Source organism: Carcharhinus amblyrhynchos, chromosome 12 (assembly GCF_965287045.1).
Source record: "Carcharhinus amblyrhynchos chromosome 12, sCarAmb.v2.hapA, whole genome shotgun sequence".
In the NCBI taxonomy this organism is placed as follows: domain Eukaryota; kingdom Metazoa; phylum Chordata; class Chondrichthyes; order Carcharhiniformes; family Carcharhinidae; genus Carcharhinus; species Carcharhinus amblyrhynchos.
This window is the reverse complement of record NC_137335.1, coordinates 41,210,813-41,228,789: the sequence shown is the minus strand read 5'-3', so window position 1 is coordinate 41,228,789 and position 17,977 is coordinate 41,210,813. Positions and strand designations below refer to the sequence as shown.

Sequence of the window (17,977 nt, the reverse complement as noted above, 5' to 3'; positions counted from 1 at the left end):
AAAATAAGACAAAAGAACATTTTTTAAAAATTGTAACAGTTTCTTGGAACTAATGGGGAGGTTTATGGTCAACTGTCATTTATTCAGGAGGTTCTTATTACTTTGTGGAATTTAATCATTGCTGGCAGGGCCAGAATTTGTTGCCCTTGAAAAGGTGACAGTGAGCTGCCCTCTTGAACCACTGCAGTCAAGGTGGTGTATATACTTCCATAGGCCTGTTATAAAGGAACTTCTAGGATTTTGACTGGTGATAGTGAAGGCATTGCAATATAATTCCAATTGAGAATGGTGTGCAGCTTGGAGGGGAACTTGCAGGTGGTGGTGCTCCCATGAATCTGCTGCTCTTGTCCTTCCATCTGATAGAGAGCATAGGTTTGAGAAGGTGCTGTCAAAGGAGGTTTGATGATTTATTGTTGGTGATGAAGGGAGTGAATGTTTAAGGTGGTGGATGGGGTGCTAATCAGCTACCTGGTCCTGGATGGTGTTAAGCTTCTTAAGTGTTGTTGGAGCCACCCTCATCCAGGCAAATGGAGATAATACACTCCTGACTTGTGTCTTTTCGTAGAATCCCTACAGTGCAGTAGGAGGCCATTCAGCACCAACAACAATCCCACCCACCCGTCACCACATAGTTACCCCAATAATCCCTCTAACCTACGCATCCCAGGACACTAAGAGGCAATAACAACATGGCCAATGCACCTAGCCAGCACATCTTTGGACTGTGGGAGGAAATTGGAGCACCCAGATGAAACCCAGGCAGACATGGGGAGAATGTGCAAACTCTGCACAGACAGTGACGCAAGCCTGGAATTGGACCCAGATCCCTGGAGCTGTAAGGCAGAAGTGCTAACTCCAGGGCCACCCTTTTAGATAGTAAAGGAGTTTTGGGGAGTCAGAAGATGAGTGGCTTGCCACAGAATTCCCAGCTTCCGACTTGCTCTACCAGCCATAATATTTATCTATCCAGTTGATGGCAAACGTCCAGGATGTTGATGGGAAATTCAGCAATGGAAATGCTATGGAATGTCATGGTGAGATTGCCTTTTGTCGCAGTAATGCTCTTAGGTAATCTCTGTGAATTAAGAATGACTTGCTTCCACTCCAGTTCAATAGTTGGTGGATGAGTCCAATTTATGATCTACAGAATGCCACATCCATTTGTCAAGCTTGAAGAGTAAATTAGTTGTTAGTGAGTTTGCACAGTCTCTCCAATGCTGCAATTTCTCGTATGTCCTTAATGAACTCCCTCAACGTGTTCAGTGCTTTCCTGAATAAGCCTTCATCATTTTGGTTGGTCACAAGCCAGGGAGTCTCATGAATCAGCAGGGATGTTTGACATCTTCAGGGATGCTTTTGGGCATTCCTAAAGCATTTCCATTGGCCTTCTAGAAGCTTCCTGCCATGATCGAATTCGGACTACGCAGTTGCTTTGGGAATCTGGAATCAGGCATGTGAACAACACGTCCTACCCAGCAAAAATGGTTTTGAGCGATTAGTACCTTAGTGCTCGACATATTGGCTTTGGAGAGAGCACTACTGATGAACTGCCTTTCTTGCCACTAGATTTGGAGGATCTTATGGAAGCACCACTAATGCTGCTTCAGTGCTGTGGTGCCTGCTACAGAGTGTTACGTCACCTGCATTCTTCTTTCCTCATGTCATCCTCATCCTATAAACACTTTCGACCATATCAGCCAACTGCAGGGTCCACCACTCAGTTTTGCCCTGTCTCCTTGCCCTCGTTCTCGCCAATGTTGGCTCCCCTCCTCATTTACATAGGGAAACCCCATAGCTGTCATCATACTGAGTGCACACACAGGACTGGTAGCTTCTTATTCCAAGTGGACTAAATCTGGCTTGTTGCCCATATGCCCACTTCATTCCTCCTCACCCATCTGCCAATTGGACACTGCTGATGATCCTGTCAACCATGGCGGGGATTTTGGGTTAGTTTGGAAGAATCATAGAATCCCTACAGTGAAGGAAGCTTTTCAGCTCACTGAGTCTGACGAATTTATTAGAGTTTTATTAGAGTTCTATGAGGATGTGTCTAGGGCGGTGGATAGAGGAGAGCCGGTGGATGTGGTGTTTCTTGATTTTCAGAAGGCGTTTGACAAGGTGCCTCACAAGACGTATTGCAGAAGGTCAGGGGGCAGGCTGTTAGCGTGGATAGAGGATTGGCTGTCAAATAGGAGGCAGAGAGTGGGGGTCAATGGGTGCTAATCGAATTGGCGGTTGGTGACTAGTGGAGTGCCCCAGGGGTCAGTGCTGGCGCCTCAGCTATTCACCATTTATATAGATGATCTGGGGGAGGGAACCGAGTGTATGGTGTCAAAATTTGCTGATGACACCAAGATTGGTGGAACGGCAAATTGTGCGGAGGGTGTGGAGAGTCTGCAGAAGGATCTAGATAGGCTGGGCGAATGGGCCAGGAACTGGCAAATGGAATTTAATGTTGACAAATGTGAGGTTGTCCACTTTGGTAGGAATAACAGTAGGAAGGACTATTACTTGCGTGGCGAAAAACTGCAGCATGCAACGGTGCAGATGGACCTCGGGGTCCTTGTGCATGAGTCACAAAAACCCAGCCTGCAGGTGCAGCAGGTGGTCAGGAAGGCTAATGGGGTGCTGGCCTTCATAGCGAGGGGGATTGAATATTAAAGTAGGGAGGTCTTGCTGCAGCTGTATAGGGCACTGGTGAGGCTGCAGCTGGAGTACTGTGCGCAGTTTTGGTCGCCGCACTTACGCAAGGATATCTTGGCCTTGGAGGGAGTGCAGAGGAGGTTTACTAGGCTGATTCCGGAGTTGAGGGGGTTGAACTATGAGGAGAGGCTGAATAAACTAGGCTTGTACTCGTTAGAGTTTAGAAGAATGAGGGGAGATCTCATTGAGACATATAAGATGATGAATGGGATGGATAGGATAGAGCTGGAGAGGCTCTTCACGCTCAGAAAGGACAGTAGGACTAGAGGGCACAGCCTCAGGATAAAGGGGGGGTGGTTTAGGACGGAGTTGAGGAGGAACTTCTTCACTCAAAGGGTGGTGAATCTCTGGAATTCTCTGCCCGTTGAAGTGGTGGAGGCTGCCTCGCTCAATATTTTTAAGACACGAGTTGATAGGTTTTTGATAGGCAAGGGGATTCAGGGTTATGGGGAGAGGGCGGGAATGTGGAACTGAGCCACGACAGATCAGCCATGATCTTACTGAATGGCGCGGCAGGCTCGGGGGGCTAGATGGCCTACTCCTGCTCCTATTTCTTATGTTCTTATGTCTGCACCAATTCTCCAACAGAGGATCTTACCCAGGCCTACCTCCCGTCCTATCCCCGTTACCCCACATATTTACCTGCTAATCCCCCTAACCTACATATCTTTGTATGTTAAGGGGCCATCTAGCATGGCCAATCCACCCAAGATGCATAGCTTTGGACTATGGGAGAAAACTGGATCACCCAAAGAAAACCCATGCAGACAAGGGGAGAATGTACAAACTCCACACAGCCAGTCATCCAAGGTTGGAATCAAAGCCAAGTCCCTGGTGCTGTAAGGCAGCATATGCAAGTAGTTTTAAAATTCATTCATGGGATCACTGACTGGCCCAGCATTTATTGCCTATTCCTAATTGGCCAACTTAGTGCCTCCCTGGGCCATTTCAGAGAGCATTTAAAAGTCACACACATTTCTCTGGATCAGTAATTATATGTAGGCCAGACCAGGTAAAGATAGCAGATTTTCTTCCCTACAGACATTAGGATGAACCAGATGGATTTTTAACAACAGAATTCTAGATTTTACCGGATACAAATTTCACCACCTGCATTGGAGGTCAGATCATTACTCTGGATCTCTGGATTATTCATCCAATGACAAAATACTATGCTACCACCTCCTCTGAGACAGAGGAAAAGGAGCAGAGCCTTTACAGGAAGCAGTGTGTGAGGAAGTGTAGTCCAAATTGCCAAGGAAATCAGTCAGTTTGAAATGAGTATCTGCCAATAACTTATCCCCAGAAATGGAGACAGATGTCAGAGAACCAAACTTAAAGTTGAGTGAAGAGTGAAAATTGGAGATAAACTGAAGATGTTTTCCAGTTCAGGGCAAAAGCTATAAAAGTAGCTTGTATACTTCTCTCTTCAGCAGCATCAATTACTAACCCAAAGCTGTCCTGCTCAACATTTCACCCTTTGGTCATCCAACACCACAGAAAAACAATTTGTTCTCTTCCTTTCAAGTGAAATGAATTACAAGTTCCAAATGCTCCTCTCCAGTCACTTTTGACTCCATCCATTCTTCTAATCTCACCTCTGGCTTTATATTCACAATACCCTCCGACCTTCCCTTCTCTTGACCTGAACAACCCATCGATTGCAAAAGACTCAACTTTAATCCCTTGTACTATGACCTCAATAAATTTCATGCTTGGTGCAATGTTGAGCTGCTCTTCCTTTGCTGCAGCACCAGGAGTCCTGTGCCATCCTTTTACCAGTTTCCCGTACTTTCCCCCATTTGGGCACCTCCGTCTGGCCTTTTATCCTCTTTTCATCTTCATTGAGAACTGTTGGAATGAGATCAACTGTCTCAATTTCTTATTCCCCTCACTTATTCTAAATTCTTCCCCTCTGAACTTGCTTCCCTCTGTCCTCCCTGATCCAACTCAAACATGGTCATCAAACCCGATGATAGGGTTGGTGCTCCTGTTTGGCCAACGGGCCTCTATGTAGATGAGGCCAAATGTTAACTCTGACAATTCCTTCCGCTGGACTATGGTGACAGATGATGAATGCCTGATAAGGAGCCATTAGGCTTAGAAGTTAACTCCCTTCACTACACTTCCTCACATTCAGTTTCATAAAAGGATTTCATTTCATTCCATCAGTTCCTCCACCTGTCACATCTGTACTCATAATGCAATCTTGCACACTAGTACTTTTGACACACTCTTCCTTTTTCCTCAATGATGCTGCAGCCCCGATTGACCATGGTATTGACAAGGCCTTTGATTGTGTCAGATTTATTTCCCGCACTTCTGCTCTCAGCCTTTTCTGGACACCCAGGGCCACATCACAATTGCCTCAAACACCATCCTCTTCCAATGGATCTTTCCATGGAAGCACAGGAGATACAACACCTGCCCCTTCATCTCCAAGACACCAACACTCCTTTCAGGTAAAACAACAATTTACATGTATTTTTCAATTTAGTATATTATTCACCGCTCCAATGTGGTCAGTTCAACACTGGGAAAAACAAACACAGAGTGGGTAACCGCTCTGCTGAACAATTCTTTGCACTCCATTAGCTAAAAATTCTCCACCATAAGTCAAATGCAATTCAAAGAAGATAGATCATTTGCTGAATTAAGACATGCAACATCACATCCTTATGATCTCTTGAACACATGCTGCTGCTAAATTATAAAATGTTGTTTCTCTGCTCTCATTCATTATTCATACATTTGGCATTAATAATTAATGTTTTCCACTGCTATTGCTTTAACTGTTACTATATCGAGAAAGTCTTTTAGTCCTAAAGATAATACTTGTATACTGGACTCTTTGGAGAATGATGTTACATGGTTATTCAGTTCTTTTGCATTATCACAAACTCCCAAAAGCAGTTTCCCTTTCATCTCAAGCTACAAAATATTGTGTCCTGAGCCAAATGTTCCTAGCAAGAACACGGCAATTAACAAAAAAGAAACCTCAACTAGCCAACTAAAATAGGGTGAAGTCACACCCTTGACAAGGAGAATCAACTTTTCTTTGCTATGTTAATGAGGCCTATGTTACTACGGATCTCAATCCACTGCAAGTCTCCTCAATCTATTACTAGTAATTGACCCAGCCTAAGCTCTAAATTGTAATGTACCTGCTTGTACAAACAAACAATAAATACAGGACATTATCCATACATTATATGATTAGGTATTCAAAACAGGATACTGTAGAGTCACTAAAATAAGCATGCATAGTTAAACTAACTTGCTTCTTTAAACAATTACTACATGGTTAAAGGACAAGTGATAAAATGTATAGTTTAGATTTTAAGTTATGACGTTTTAAAGCATAATATGTCTCATTTGCTATTCAAAATAAACATCTTAAAATAATTGCAACATAATAAACAACACTAAAATTTTAAATAGGACTACAATCACAAAATACATCTTGGTTTTGATGTGTGGTACCAGGGGAAATCGGATGAGCAACAGGGGTCTGCCCACCTTGCTTCTGGCTGTATGTCAAATTTTAAATCTTGGGTTTCAACGTTTGCAATACAGAGATATTTCTTTTTTTGGGGATTGTCTGTAGGTCTCCTTTCTATTGGAGAGCATGCAGATTTTGTTGTATGACATATGGTTGTGTGATATTTACCTTTTTTAAAAAATGTGCTGTAATCCTTACACTTATACTAAATGAGTATATTTTTGGTTACTTTCACTTCACTCGTAGATGAGTAGTGCCACAGCAAGGTTGAGGGTAAGTGGTTTTGTATGGTTTTATAAGTCCTCATTATGGGGACAATTGGTTTCACACCTATTGGAACAATTGGTGCCACATTTTTCTTTTGCACTTTTGTTATTAAGTAATCCTTGCTTGTCTCCTATGAAGGTACAGACAGACTGGAAAAGACTGGGTTCTCTCTTTTTCATTGTTGGCATCTCTGGTGCTATTGGTGTAGGAGGAAATTTGTACTGGTGCACACCTGGGTGCAGTTGGCTAATCCTTGGATATCGAGCCTTTTCTTGGGTTGGTCTTCTGTATTTATTTAGCCGTGCGTGACAGTGGTTACTTGATTACTTGGCTCATGGAATGTACAATGAGTGTATCGTCCTGTCGTTGGGATTCTTTTAGGAGGGGAAATGGGTGGAATCGTGGTGATGGTGGGGTCTAAGTGGTGCATCTTCGGCGCATAGGGATGAGGCAGTTTGCCTTGTTCAATGTATAAGAGTGATGGGAGTAACCTTGGCCTATTGGCCCTTACTCTAACGTGTCATTGATCCTAGCTCCCGAATAGAAAGGAGAGCAACAAACAATCCCCAAACAAGGAATGATCACCACATTGAAAATATTTGAGATCCAAGAATTAGAATTTGATACAAGGCCAGAAGCAGTGTAAGCAGGCCTCTTACCCACCCAATTCCCCCAGTTCCACATATCAAAACCAAGTTTAAATGCAAATACACATTAACCTATCTCTGCCTTGAAAACTTAAAAAGGCATTGGAAGCTGTCTTTCAAGGAAGAGCATTCCAAAGAATCAACTCAAAAAAAACTTCTCATCTCTGCCTTAAATGGCTTTATTTTTAACATTGGAGAGAATTTAAAACTAGGGATCAATCAGCCTTGCCAAGACTCCTCATCAGGATCTTATATGTTTCAATCAAGTCGTCTCTTACTCTACTAAACTCCAGCATTACAGCCTAGACTGTCAAATCTTTCACTACAAGATAATTTGCCTATTCCCGGTATTAGTTTAGTAAACCTTCTAATGCCTTCCATTCTTCCTTAAATAAGACAAATACCATACACAGTTCTTTAGATGTGATCTCACCTGTGTCCTGTACTCCTGAAGCATAACCTTCCTACTTCTGAATTCAATTCCTTCATAATAAACAATAATATTCTACTCGTTTTTCTTATTACTTATTGTAACTGCATATTAGTTTTGTGATTTTGTACTACCTGACCCATCTGAAACTCAGAGCTCTGCAATCTCTCATCATTCAGATAATATGCTTCTTTTATTCTTCCTGCCAAAACACACAATGGCACTTTTCCCCACATTATGCTCTATTTGCCAAATCTATGCCCACAACTTAACCTATGTCCGCGTGTTGCTCCCTTGCATCTTCACAACTTATTTATATCACCAGCAAATTTAGCAACCATATGTTCAATCCCTCATGACATTATTAATAAAAAGCCAAGGGCTCAACACTGATCCTTGTGGCACTAGTTACATTCTGCCAAGCAGAAAAATACCCATTTATGACTACATCTATTGCCTGTTAACTAGCCAATCATCTACCCATGCCAAAATGTTATTCTGTACCCTATGTGTTTTTATCCTCCACAATAATCTTTGATGTGGCATCTTATCAAATGCCTTCTGGAAATCTAAGTATAGTACATCCACCAGTTCCACTTGATCCACAGCACGTGACTCCTTCAAAAGAACGCTATTGAACTGGTTAAATATGCTTTTCTCTTCACGTCGACATTTTCCAAGAGTCCTGCCATAACATCTTTAATGATAACTTCCAACATTTTTCCTATGACAAATGTTATGCAGTTTCGCTAGCGCTTCACAACAATTTGACCTCATATAATGCATAGTTTTTCCAACAAAGCATACTTTCATAAAACATGATTAATGGATAACTTTCCATAAACATGAATTAAATACGTCCGACTCAAATATTTATCAAATAAACCTTATTGGCTCAGTCAACTCAACAAACAAACCACAATGATTGAAATAGAGTGCAACATACCAGTATTTATGAGCGATCAATAAAAATTCATATATTGTTTGTAATAATTGAGATTTCACTGAAAAAATAAACATTTTCTAAATACTGCATTCATCCAATAGAATGGTAAAAGTGCCAAAGGCTAACTGGCTTGTCAGTGTGCAGATCCTTTCCAGGACAGTAAGCATACTACAGATGAATGGATTTCTTTGTAAACTCGAAAATTAAAATGCTTCACTGACAAGATGCCTAGCGAAATAGGCCAATTCTGCACACAAGTCAATAGTCAGCACAGTGTAAAGAATGACCTACAGCTATTTGCATTTTTGAGTAACCTACTTACGACAACTGCCATCAATTTCATTTGAACTGGAAGTGCAATTCTTCTCCATTAGAAATATAACTATATAATTTAATTAATATCACAAAAAAGTGATCAACTTCACTATAGCTCCCTCCCCATGTCCCCAACTCCACTCCATCCCCAGCATTCCCACCTCACCACCCCCAAAAGCTTTCAGATAGTTAACCATGAGGAATCACTGACACGTTGAACAAAATTCATTTGATTTGAAATCTGATAACTTAATGGGAGCTCCAGCACAGCTTAAAACCAGACCGCAATCCAACAACAAACATCTAACCATCTGTCGATGACTACATTTAAACGAAAAACAAAGGGCAAGCTTCATATGCAATTTGTGATATTGAAGAATCCAATGAAGTGTTTCCTGTACAATTACAAATATATCCAGGAGGATACATCTTCAACTGCTATCCTTTTTCTTTAATTGGAATATCACCAATTAACATGTCTATTTCAAAGAAAAAAGTAACCAGAACAAAGACTGAAATGAGCATTTTTTTCAAACAAAGCAGTTGCCACTCATTGCAGCCAACACGTGTATGGAAACAGACTTTTGCAAAGAGATGCAGAAAACCTATTTATTTAATGCATTATTAAATCCAGATTACTCACCCATCCCAAACACATGACAAGGGATTGTTTACATTTGATTTGAGTTTCTATTAATTAGGTAGCACTTAATGATTTGTGATGACACTGGACACTATACCCTAATGTGTTTTTATATAAAAAGAAAGCACAGAATTAATTACTTCTGGGCATTGAGCATTGTTGCTATTTAAAAATACACAGTTCCTGTTTGTGAGACTCGTAACAAAGAATAGAATGTTTCCCAGAACATTTCAGCCTTTTCTTGAACAGCGCTTTGAATATTCTAATATTCAAATGAACTATAAGACAAAGCAAATGGTTAAGATTAAAATGAGGCCCTGAGAGAATTGAAAGAGCTGAGAACAAATTACTGTACATAAGTTATTCTATATCATACTTTTGTACAGAAGTGTTGGCCGATGTTGATGTGCTCTGTATCCAAGTGAAATGTCAGATTCTTAGTGTTACATCAAAGAACACAAAAAAGCTGAGTCCAAAGGAACAAGAATTAATCTGCACGCACTGTCAGCAATCCCTCTGCATTTTCTAACTGAAAATGGCAAGGTTTTCAATGGGCAGCATTAACTGCTAGCAACACCTGTGGCAAACACTAATATGAAATATGGAGTTGATAGCCTCGTGATATTATCACTAAACTATTAATCCAGAAAGTCAGCTAATGTTTTGGGGATCCAGGTTCAAATCCCACCACAGTAGATGATGGAATTTGAATTCAATTAAAAATCTGGAATTAAGAATCTACTGATGACCATGAAGCCACTATCGATTGTTGGAAAACCCCACCTGGTCACAAATGTCCTTTAGGGAAGGAAATCTTGCATCTTTATCTGGTCTGGCATGTGGTCTTCATGTGACTCCAGAGTCACAGCAATGTGGTAAACTCTCAACTGCCCTTGGGCAACTAAGGATGGGCAATAAGTGCTGGCCAGCCAGAATGCCCATGTCCCACAAATGAAGAAACAAAAGTATTCAGATTGCATCCAGAACTTGAAAGGAGAATGATGTGCGATAAATTTAGATTCTGAAGCAGACATATATAGTGTTTACCAACCAACTGTACAATTATGATCTAACAGCAGCATTTTTGGGACTGTTATTTTTAAAAAGCAAACATTTTAAGATATAAAGCCAAAGTGTTTTTTTTAGACATTTATGCTTGATTTTCAATGCAATTACTAGAATTTGTAAAGCCTTCTTGTTGTCATTTCTATTGGCAAAAAGGTTACTGATAATAAGACATCAATTACTGTACAGATGACAAAAATTTGGTTGAAATTTTAAATTCATTATATGCAATTTATAATGACAGCTGAAGCTTAAGTAGTGCTATATTTAAAACGCATTCTGTAACACCTGCCAAATGCAAACACCTTCAGTTGAGATGCACAAAATAATTTTAAAAATGCTACTTTGTAATTTGCTTTTTGAAATCATTCCTTTCAAGTATTCCTTTTTTACATCTTTTTTTAGTTCTCACATCTCTACTCCCTTGAGGGTTGATGATTTGCTTCCGGGCTCCTTCCAACGTCATCCTTGATGACTCCTCAGTGTTACATGCAATTATGATCCAACAACATTTCCCTTTCTTAGCAGAAAGATACCATGATTTCAGTCCAAACCTTTTCCGGTCAACATGGCTCAGAAGTATAACTAAATCATCCCACTCTGGGTCTTTCGGGCCAAACCAAGTAGACAAGCTCAAATTACATTAGGACAAAGTATAAAGGGCAGCTCCCCAAAAGGAAGGGGAACAACCCAAACAAAAACAAAAGTACAAAGGAAACTTAAGACATCAAATCAAAATGTGATTGTTGGGGTCTATAACGCACCTCAGCACCTGCGGTGCCCAGCGGGTGCTGGTCCAAAGTCCAGGTTTATCAAAGTCAGTATGAAAATTTAGGGCAGCAGCATGATTTAACTATACCACCTTTAGTACTGTCAAATATTTGGTGATGCTTAAGTTATGGATCCATGCTACCTCAAAAAAGTAATTATTTTTGAACTAATATCTTACAGAGCCATGTTACATAGGTCAAACTTTGTTTTTATCATCAAGTACTTTTTCATTAAGTCACCCATTTTAATCCCTTTTCCTGTTTGTTCCCCATACTCTTTAGATCCATCAGCATATCATGCAACCCTTCCTCCTTTGTGTATTTATGCAGGTTCACCTTAAATGGGATAGCACAGTGGCAAGCACTGCTGCCTCACAGCACCAAGGACCCGGGTTCAATTCCCCATTTGGGTCACTGTGTGGATTTTGCATGTTCTCACTGTGTCTGCGTGGGTTTCTTCTAGGTGCTCCTGTTTCCTCCCACACTCCAAAGATTTGTGCATAGGGTGGATTGACATGTTTAGTTGCCCCTCAGTGCCAGGGGGACGAGCTAGAGTAAATGCAAGGAGCTATGAGGATAGGGCCTGGGTGGGATTGTGATCGGTGCAGACTCAATGAGCCAAATGGTCTCTTTCTGCACCGTAGAATTCTATGATTTATGATATGCTTTTCATTTTAACTACTAAATGCTATTTATTGATTCCATTCTGACCACTGTAAAGATGTTTCTACCGAATGTTTATTCGAATAGCTTATAACTAATTGTAATCAGCTTTTTAAAATAATTAAGGATGTTTCAACAGTCGACAGAAATTACATACACTTTCTAATGATTGAGTTCAATTACCTGCTAAAGGTACTTCCCATATAATAAATTACATGGGAAACGAAAGCAGTTAAGGAGATGTACAATAAATACTACCTCCCCAGCAAACGCGCACGTCTGGCTATTTTCTTTAAAATGTCATTAGTACCGTAAACGCAGTTGAATCAGCTTCAATGAGAGTTTGATAGAAACTCAGCAATATACTGCACTTTACCTGAATCTGTTTGATAGTGTAATCAGCAAAACGACTTTATTTAAACGTACATTGCAGATAAATAAGAAACATCTCCAAAAATACTCGTGGATGGAAAAGATTAGCTCCCAGAAGGTAAAAACACCAAATCTTATTGTACGTGTATATTCGGCTTTCACGGACGACATCAACCCATGATTTGGGATGAAATGCTGTCGCAGCTTGATCCGATTTTCTCAGTTACCATTAAGTATACACACTATTCGAAATCAGATCGCTCCACAGAATGCGAGGGGGTGGGGCGCGGAAATGACAATATAAAAGCAAAACGAAACCTCGGCCCGTAGGGGATATCTTCCCACTGAAACATAATTTAGGAATTCTCTACTGAATGTCTGTCTCATCGAGGGGATATCAAGGACCTTGGGATTCAGTTCAATTGAATAGGCAAATTTTCCACATACTACATGTATTTTAAATATCTAATATAGAACACCCAACTACATTCAACACTTTTTTTTGAACATGTCTACAAGTGTGTACCTACATTTGAACCATGATGTTACTGAGAACGATGCCGTCAACCAACTCCATGTATTCCAAAAGTGGTTCTTCAGTTGCCGGAACTAACGCCCCGAAAGTCTTCACCTGAAGGGGTGGAAATAAAAATTCAATTTAATACAAGCATATTTAATATTTGCGTAACCTGTACCCTCTGTTGCATTTGCTGAAATGAAAGATCTGAAAGAAACAATCGAAAAATGCTTACCCAAGTTACCAAGGGATCAGACATAAACTGTTCCAGAAGCGTAGTAAAATCGTTCTCCATTTTCAATCAGGGATAAAGAAACAAGGAATTCTTTTAAACTGTAAGATCCAGTGCTGCTGCCTGTCGTCGTGTTCCTACTTTTAGCATCCTAGATACAGGCGAAATCTTATTTCAAAGGATCCATTTTAAGCGAAGGCTGTTGAAATCTTGATCGTTTGTAATGCAACCGAAACATCGCCAAATTCATTTTAGTGCAAATTGCTGATTTAGATTACTGTGCCTACATCACTTTAGGAAAACCGCCTTCTTCCTACAACATATACGAATTCCTTTGGAAAGCCCTCACAACACAACCATCATCTCTCTCCCCTCCCGACAAATTAACACAAGATTTGAAAAGCCAACTTATTGCCCAGAAAAAAATTGAAATGACGCTTAGTATCCGTCTATCTTTTGTTTAAGGGGATAAATTAAAATAAGGAGAACTGGAAATTGATGTTTCGGAAATAAATGCCAACATCGCTAACGGTATTTCGAATACCAGCACACGCGTCTCCTTCACAGCTACACTTAGCTGGAGCACGAGCCGACTAACGGCCGTGGAACATCATTCAATCAACCTCATCACCACCCTGCACGCGCTCCTCTCACGCATTCAAGCATCCTGAACCCAACAATCAATCCGCCTCGCCCCTCCCAAGTTGTATCACTCCGCCGTCTTGTTCTGCGGGAGACTCTCAGAGAGAAAAAATAAGTCCACCATCGTTGAGCATTTTTATCGCTCAGAGAAGGCGGCTGAGTAATGTTCGCCATTGATGTGACGGATTATTTGTGTTGTAGGTTTATGGTAAGATTTTAAAATGTGTCTTGATGATAAAGTGTTTTACTTTGTGGCTGCATCGTTTTCATTCAGTCGTGGCCAAGCCATTTTCGGGAAATGCGGCCAAGCTTACTTTGATTTATGGTCAGGTAAATCATGATTTTTCGAGGAAAGGTAATATTTAAAAGTTATAAAGACCGAACATAACGCTCGCCTCAAAAACAAAGAAGGATCAATAGTGACGCCTAACGGTGCGGTAAACGTAACATCACAGGAGAAACTTTCCATGTAAATGATATTATAATATTTAATATTAATAAACAATCGAATGGTTAGCTGAAATGTATTTTACCCTTATTTATTGATTCTATTCCGTTCAGTTGAGCTAATTTTACCATTTCGATTTGGATTTAAGGCAGACACACATTCAAGGAAAAACACAGCTGCCCTTTCCTTTCCGCTAGAGCGGAAATGCTGAACAAAAACCATTGAAACAGACCGTTTGCAACCAAGTTTACGAACCAGTTAATTCAGCGTGGACGCCATACCACTGTATAGTTGTATGTCTATATACACTGGCGTAGGTCTGCTGCGGCGTTGCTCACGCATTATCCGAAACCAATACAGGAATACAGATTATAGTAATGCAATAAATAACATTTACTGATGCAGTACGGTGTATTTCATGACTGGAGACGAGCACACTCTAAGAACACTGAACAAATATATAATTTTACTCTTTTCTCCTAAACTCTTTTCTGCATTATAAAATATTTTATGTAACAAAAATAATTCGCATGGAATTCATAGCACAGAAATAGGCCATTAAACCCAATTGGTCTATGGAAACAAGCCTCCTTGCACCTAAGATCCTCTCGCCCTGTTAGCATATCCTTTCATCTTTTCTGAAATAGTTTCCCCTCACTGCACAAGCACCAGTATGAATGACCAGGTAATCTGTTATGTGATATGGATTGAGGAATAAATTATTGGTCCATGAGAGCAGGAGAATTTTCTTGCTTTTTGATGCAATGCTTGGGATCTTCTGCATCACCTAAAAAGGCAGATGATCTCATCAAAAGTCATGACTTGACATTCAGTGCTCAGTCCTCAATGTTAGCTTAGACTTTTGTGCTCAAGTGTTGAAATGGAACTTGAACCCATGGCCTTTTAACACAGAGGCAAAAGTGCTGGTCACTGAGCAACAGCAGATTAAGAAAAAACTTCCGTCACATTTTTCTCCCTGATGGCTCTCTAAGGAATAACTAGAGTCTCATCTCCATATCACTTTTTAAAAATTATTCAACAAATATGTGAGGGTTAGTTGGTAACAGTGAGTTCAAATTTTAGAAATCTATGGGGAAAGACTTTTTTCCAAAGTTCTTTATGACATTTAATAGTCACTATCTTACATATATGACCCTAGTTAACAGCAGATCCAGACAGGTGAGGAACCCTCCACAAAGCAGTGGAGCATTTTGGAAGCCATAGATCCAAATTCCCTGGCTTCTCCCCAGCATGTTACATCTAACATTTGTCAAATTTTATTTACTTCACAATATAGCGTTCTTCATGAAATGGAATAACACTGAATGCAGTAGAGGCATACAGTACAGTAAACAGTTTGCAAAAGGATGTAAAGATTGTTGGATAGGGAAAATAAATGTGCAATATTAACACAACCTAGAGAACTTCCATAGCAGCTTAATTAGAGTGGAAAGAATCCATTCAACCCATCACATCTATGCTTGGATCTGCAGTATATGCTTCAGAATTTATTTATTAATTATTTTTTGCCATATTAATGGTTTCATCTGTTCTGTAATAAAATATATTCTTTACAGAGACATATTTCTCTTCCTGCGCTAAAATATTTTTCTCCCACAGCAACACTTAACTCATCATTTGTATTTAATGATATAAACTGAGTAAAATCCTTAAAATTGTTTTTTATTTGTTTATACTGTTAATGCCTTACAGTTGATATTTGTTAATTATATAGGTTGACAAAGAAATGCCTCTAAATCATGAAGGAAATGCCAAGCATATCTTTAAAATGAAATTTTAGCTTGAAAGCTAACCACAGAAAATGGAGTTTAGCCTTTGATCTCAATGTTGGGAAAATACTTCAAGTGAAGCTTTCAGCTGTTTAAAGTTATGAAAAAACCACAAGTAATTAAAGCTGTAAGATTCAAGGTTAAATGCATCAGTAGATTTGTGCTTAAAACTATAGACAACCTTACTGGTCTGAGAAACCATTTTCCCTAAATAAAACCAATTAATGGAGCATAAAGATGTCATATCTTGCTATTTTTGCGAAAAACAATTCGCAAGTCTAAATAAATTGGTGTTAATAAGCCTAAACTTAAATAAGCAATAATCATGGGGGATTTTAACTTGCATATTGATTGGTTGACTCAAGTTGGACGCGGTGGACTTGAGGAAGAGTTCTTAGAATGCTGTCGGGATAGTTTCCTTGAACAGTATGTTACAGAACCTACGAGGGAGTGAGTTATCGTAGATCTGGTACTGTGTAACGAAGCAGGAAGAATTAGGGATCATCTTGTGAGGGATCCTCTTGGGCCGAGTGATCACAATATGGTTGAATTTCTGATACAGGTGGAGGGTGAGAAAGTAGGATCCCAAACCAATGTCCTCTGCTTGAACAGAAAGGAGTATAATTAAGATGAGGGCAGAATTAGACTGGGGGCGCAGACTGGTTGGTAGGACAGCTGAGGAACAGTGGAGGATTTTTGAGGAGATCTTTTTCAGTACTCAGCAAAAATATATTCCGGTGATAAAGAAGGACTGTAAGAAAAGGGATAACTAACCGTCGATATCGAAGGAAATAAAGGAGAGTATCAAATTAAAAACCAATGCGTACAGAGCGGCTAAAAATAGTGGGGAATTAGAAGATTGGGAAAGATTTAAAAAACAACAAAGAATGACTAAGAAAGCGATAAAGAAAGGAAAGATAGAGTATGAAACTAAACTAGCTCTAAATATAAAAAATGATAGTAAAAGTTTTTACAAATATATAAAGAAGAGAGTGGCTAGAGTGAATGTTGGACCCTTGGAGGACAAGAGGGAGAATTTAATGGTGGGAAACAAGGAAATGGCTGAGACTTTAAATAAGTTTTTTGTGTCAGTTTTCATGGTGGAGGACACAAATAGCTCACCGGATAGTAAAGATAGAGGGTTGGTAGGAGATGAGGTCCTTAATACAATTACTGTTACTAAAGAGGTAATGCTTGGTAGACGAAGGGGACTGAAGGTAGACAAGTCCCCTGGACCAGATGGAATGCATCCCAGGGTTCTGATGTAGCCGGACACCTAGAAAAGAATGGTTCGATCAAGCAGACGCAGCATGGATTCATGAAGGGGAAGTCGTGTTTGACAAATTTACTGGATTTTTATGAAGATGTGACTAGTGCGGTAGACAGAGGGGAACCGGTGGATGTGTTTTTAGATTTCTGGAAGGCATTCGATAAGGTGTCTCACAAAAGGTTGCTGCAGAAGGTTAGGGTACATGGAGTTGGGGGTAAAGTGTTAGCATGGATTGAGGATTGGCTATCTAACAGGAAGCAGAGAGTTGGAATAAATGGGTGCTTTTCTGGTTGGCAGTTAGTGGCTAGTGGTGTGCCACAGGGATCGGTGCTGGGGCCTCAACTGTTTACCATATACATAGATGACCTGAAAGTTTGCTGATGACACGAAGATGAGTGGAAAAGCGAATTGCGTGGAGGACGCGGAAAGTCTGCAGAGAGATCTGGATAGGCTGGGTGAGTGGGCGGGGACCTGGCAGATGGAGTATAACGTTAGCAAACATGAGGTTATCCACTTTGGAAGAAATAATAGTAGGATGGAATATTATTTAAATGGTGAAAAGTTGCAGCATGCTACTGTGCTGAGGGACCTGGGTGTCCTTGTGCACGAATCGCAAAAACTCAGTCTGCAGGTGCAGCAGGTGATCAAGAAGGCGAATGGAATGTTGGCCTTTATCGCAAGGGGGATAGAATATAAAAGCAGGGAGGTCTTGCTGCAACTGTACAAGGCACTGGTGAGGCCACAACTGGAGT

At 40.2% G+C, this 17,977-nt stretch overlaps 1 protein-coding gene across 14 annotated transcripts in view; it reads right to left on the bottom strand.

The window, feature by feature from the left end:
* The window catches only part of ccdc88ab (coiled-coil and HOOK domain protein 88ab), a 244,703-nt gene extending 231,051 nt beyond the window's left edge, over nucleotides 1-13,652 (bottom strand). For all 14 annotated transcript variants that reach the window (XM_080200420.1, XM_080200417.1, XM_080200421.1 and 11 more), the window contains exons 1-2: nucleotides 13,079-13,652; nucleotides 12,857-12,957 (exon numbers count right to left, since the gene is read on the bottom strand). In XM_080200420.1, the coding sequence (XP_080056546.1) occupies nucleotides 12,857-12,957; nucleotides 13,079-13,138 (161 nt within the window). In that variant the 5' untranslated portion in view covers nucleotides 13,139-13,652. The remainder of the gene's footprint in view (nucleotides 1-12,856; nucleotides 12,958-13,078) is intronic.
* Nucleotides 13,653-17,977: the final 4,325 nt, after the last annotated feature.